At 33.7% G+C, this 3803-nt stretch overlaps 1 protein-coding gene across 1 annotated transcript; it reads left to right on the plus strand.

Moving 5' to 3' along the window:
* The first annotated feature begins 2375 nt into the window (after positions 1 to 2375).
* LOC141554764 (olfactory receptor 13C7-like) lies at positions 2376 to 3338 on the plus strand. The gene has a single exon (XM_074287044.1). The coding sequence runs from the start codon at positions 2376 to 2378 to the stop codon at positions 3336 to 3338; it is 963 nt and encodes a 320-aa protein (XP_074143145.1).
* The last annotated feature ends 465 nt before the right edge of the window (positions 3339 to 3803 follow it).

Raw genomic sequence — 3803 nt, forward strand, 5'->3', positions numbered from 1 at the left:
TTGATTGGTATAGCACAAAATAAATAGATTAAATTTAGAGAGTATTGTCATCTTTATTATATTCACACAATTTATTCAAGAGCACTTGATACTTTTCCAACTGATGAGATCTGACTTTATTTGTGTGGCAGATAGATTCCCAAATATTTTATACTATATATACTATATACTATATACTATAGTATATACTATATACTACTATACTATACTATTATACTATATATACTATGTTATTGATAGTTATTTTAAATGGAATTTCTCTTTGTATCTCTTGCTGTTGGATTTTTAGTGAGGTATAAAAATGCTGATGATCGTTGTATCCTCAACTTTGCAAAAGTTGTAGATTATTTCTAATAACTTTTTAGTACATTCTCTGGGGTTGTCTAAGTATACCATCATATCATCTGCAAAAAATGAAAATTTGGTTTCCTCACGGCATACTCTACTTCCTTTAATGTCTTTTTCTTTTTCTTTTTTAATTTTTAATAGTTTTTATTTACCAGATATATGCATGGGTAATTTTACAACATTGACAATTGCCAAACCTTTTGTTCTAATTTTTCCCCTTCTCCCCCGCCCCCAGATGGCAGGTTGACCAATACATGTTCAATATGTTAAAGTATAAGTTAAATACAATATATGTATACATGTCCAAACAGTTGTTTTGCTGTACAAAAAGGATCAGACTTTGAAATAGTGTACAATTAGCCTGTGAAGGAAATCCAAAATGCAGAAGGACAAAAATAGAGGGATTGCAAATTCTATGTAGTGGTTCATAGTCATCTCTCAGAGTTCTTTTGCTGGGTGTAGCTGGTTCCATTCATTACTGCTCTATTGGAACTGATATGGTTAATCTCATTGTTGAAGAGAGCCACATCCATCAGAATTGATCATCATATAGTATTGTTGTTGAAGGATACAACGATCTCCTAGTCCTGCTCATTTCATTCAGCGTCAGCTTATGTAAGTCTCTCCAGGCCTTTCTGAAATCATCCTGTTGGTCATTTCTTACAGAACAATAACATTCCATAATATTCATATTTATTCAGCCATTCTCCAATTGATAGTCAGCCACTCAGTTTCCAGTTTCTGGCCACTACAAAGAGGGCTGCCACAAACATTCTTGCACATACAGGTCCTGTTCCCTTCTTTAAGATCTCTTTGGCATATAAGCCCAGTAGTTACACTGCTGGATCAAAGGGTATGCACAGTTTGACAACTTTTTGAGCATAGTTCCAAATTGCTCTCCAGAATGGCTGGAGGTATTCACAATTCCACCAAGAATGTATCAGTGTCCCTGTTTTCCCACATCCCCCCAAACATTTCCTGGTCATTCTAGCCAATCTGACAGGTGTGTAGTGGTATTTAAGAGTTGTCTTAATTTTCATTTCTCTGATTTAATCTCTTTTTCATTGGAGCTTATCTTTTTATAAGAAGTGATATAAAACAATTCTTTTAATGCTGCTATCTGCTTTTCCCAGATCATGTTGTTAAATAGCAAGTTCTTATCCCAATATTAAGGAGTGTTTATTTGTCAAACAATAGGAAATTAGGTATTTTTTCTTATATGATGAATAGATAATCAGTTCCACTGATAAAGCTCTCAGTTTTTTAAAACAGTAGCAAATTACTTTAATAATTATTGCTTTACAATATAGTTTGAGATCTGGCAAAATAGCTCCTCTTAATACTATGTCTTTTTTATTATTTTCTCGAGATTCCCATAATTTTCATCACCCTTATAGATTGTTTTTATTCTTTTTTTCCTACTTATTTTAAGTTAGGGATTGATTGTTTGATTGGTATGGTATAGAATAACAAAAATATTTTCAATTTTAAAGTATAATTCAAAATTGCCTTCCAGAATGATTGGTCAAATTCACTCTTCCACTATTTGTACTTTCAAGCATTGAATCCTCCCAGCTTTCATCATATTTCACAATTTCTGGATGTTTTAGCTTAGTTTACTTTTTTTTCTACTTAGTCATTTGAGAAATTTTTCTATATTGTTAACAGTTTCAACATATTCCCTTAATAGGCATTCATAAATTTTAATAACCTATTATGGAATGGTTCTTGATCTTTTTATACATTGCAATAAATTTTCATATTCACTCATACCCTTCCACCATGTGCAACCTCAAACATTAAATACTCCTAGTTTTCACTGTATTTGATAATTTGCTGGATGTTTCAGCTTTGTTTCCTTTTTCTTGTAATTAGTGATTTGAGAAATTTTTCTATATTTTAATACTATGTACATATTCCCTTCATAGCCATTCATGTCTTTTGACAACTTATTGTGGAATGGCTCTTGATCTTAATATATTCTCTCTTTGCCTCAGAATCCTGGAGACTGAAAGAGAACTTCAAAAATGAATGAGATCAATCAAACCACTGTGAAAGAATTCATCCTCCTTGGCCTTTCTGGACACCCAAAGCTGGAGACTATTTTGTTTGTCCTGATCCTGTGGATGTACATAATAATATTGCTTGGAAATGGAGTCCTCATCACAGCAACTATCTATGATTCCCACCTACATACACCTATGTACTTTTTTCTTGGTAATCTCTCTTTCCTGGATATTTGTTACACAACTTCCTCTGTACCTCTAATTCTAGACAGTTTTCTCACTCCAAGAAAAAGTATTTCTTTTTCAAGCTGTGCAATACAGATGTCTCTGTCTTTTGCCACAGGAGCAACTGAGTGTATACTCCTTAGCATGATGGCATTTGACCGCTATGTGGCCATCTGCAATCCCTTGAGGTACCCTGTCATCATGAGTAAGACTGCATATGTGTCAATGGCAGTGTGTTCTTGGACAGCAGGTACTTCTAATTCCATACTACATACATCTCTTACAGTCCAGTTACCATTTTGTGGTGCTAATGTCATTGACCATTTTGTCTGTGAAATTCTGGCTGTTCTGAAATTGGCCTGTGGAGATATTACTATTAATGTGCTTACTATGATGGGATCAAACCTCATTTTTCTAGTTTTTCCTCTGATATCAATTTCCATTTCTTATGTTTTCATCCTTGCCACCATCCTGAAAATCCCTTCAGCAGAGGGGAAACGTAAAGCTTTTTCTACTTGCTCAGCCCACCTGACTGTGGTGATCTTTTTCTATGGGACCACCTTCTTTATGTATGCAAAACCCAAAGCCAAAGATTCAGTTAATGCAGATAAAGAAGATATTACAGACAAACTCATTTCCCTGTTCTATGGAGTTGTAACCCCCATGCTCAATCCCATCATTTATAGCCTGAGGAACAAGGATGTAAAGGCAGCTGTAAAGAATATGTTGGGTCAAAAATGCTTTTTTGAGAAGATGTGAAAGACAATCTATTTGGTGATAGCTTTATTCTGAGAAGACACATTTATGGAACATATTTTTTCAACTGTATTTTTTGCTTTTCCTATTATTACTTCCCCCTATAGAGCAGTGCCATATAACAAAGGGTCTTAGAAATAAAACAAAAATGAAGAGAAAATAATTAACAAAAACCATCAGTACACTGGAAAATATCTGAAAACATGTAATGCTCTGCAGTCACGTAATTTCTATCTCTACCATCTGTCAGTGGGAAATTCTTTGCCCTTATCTCTTCTTTAAGTATATGCCTGTTCTTTGTAACTTTACAATCTTCATTTTGTAGGGTCTTTAAGCACAAATGAACTTTATACTTTGTTAAAGGCTTGTTCTAGGTCTAATGAGATAATTATGTGATTTCATATGTTTTTGTTTGATTTCCTAATACTGAATTATACTACTGTCCCTGATATAAATCTTACTTGATTG

Source organism: Sminthopsis crassicaudata, chromosome 1 (genome assembly GCF_048593235.1).
Source record: "Sminthopsis crassicaudata isolate SCR6 chromosome 1, ASM4859323v1, whole genome shotgun sequence".
Lineage (NCBI taxonomy): Eukaryota > Metazoa > Chordata > Mammalia > Dasyuromorphia > Dasyuridae > Sminthopsis > Sminthopsis crassicaudata.

Bases quoted from the DNA above. Each gene is read 5' to 3' on its own strand.
- LOC141554764 (XM_074287044.1), top strand. From the start codon at position 2,376: ATGAATGAGATCAATCAAACCACTGTGAAAGAATTCATCCTCCTTGGC.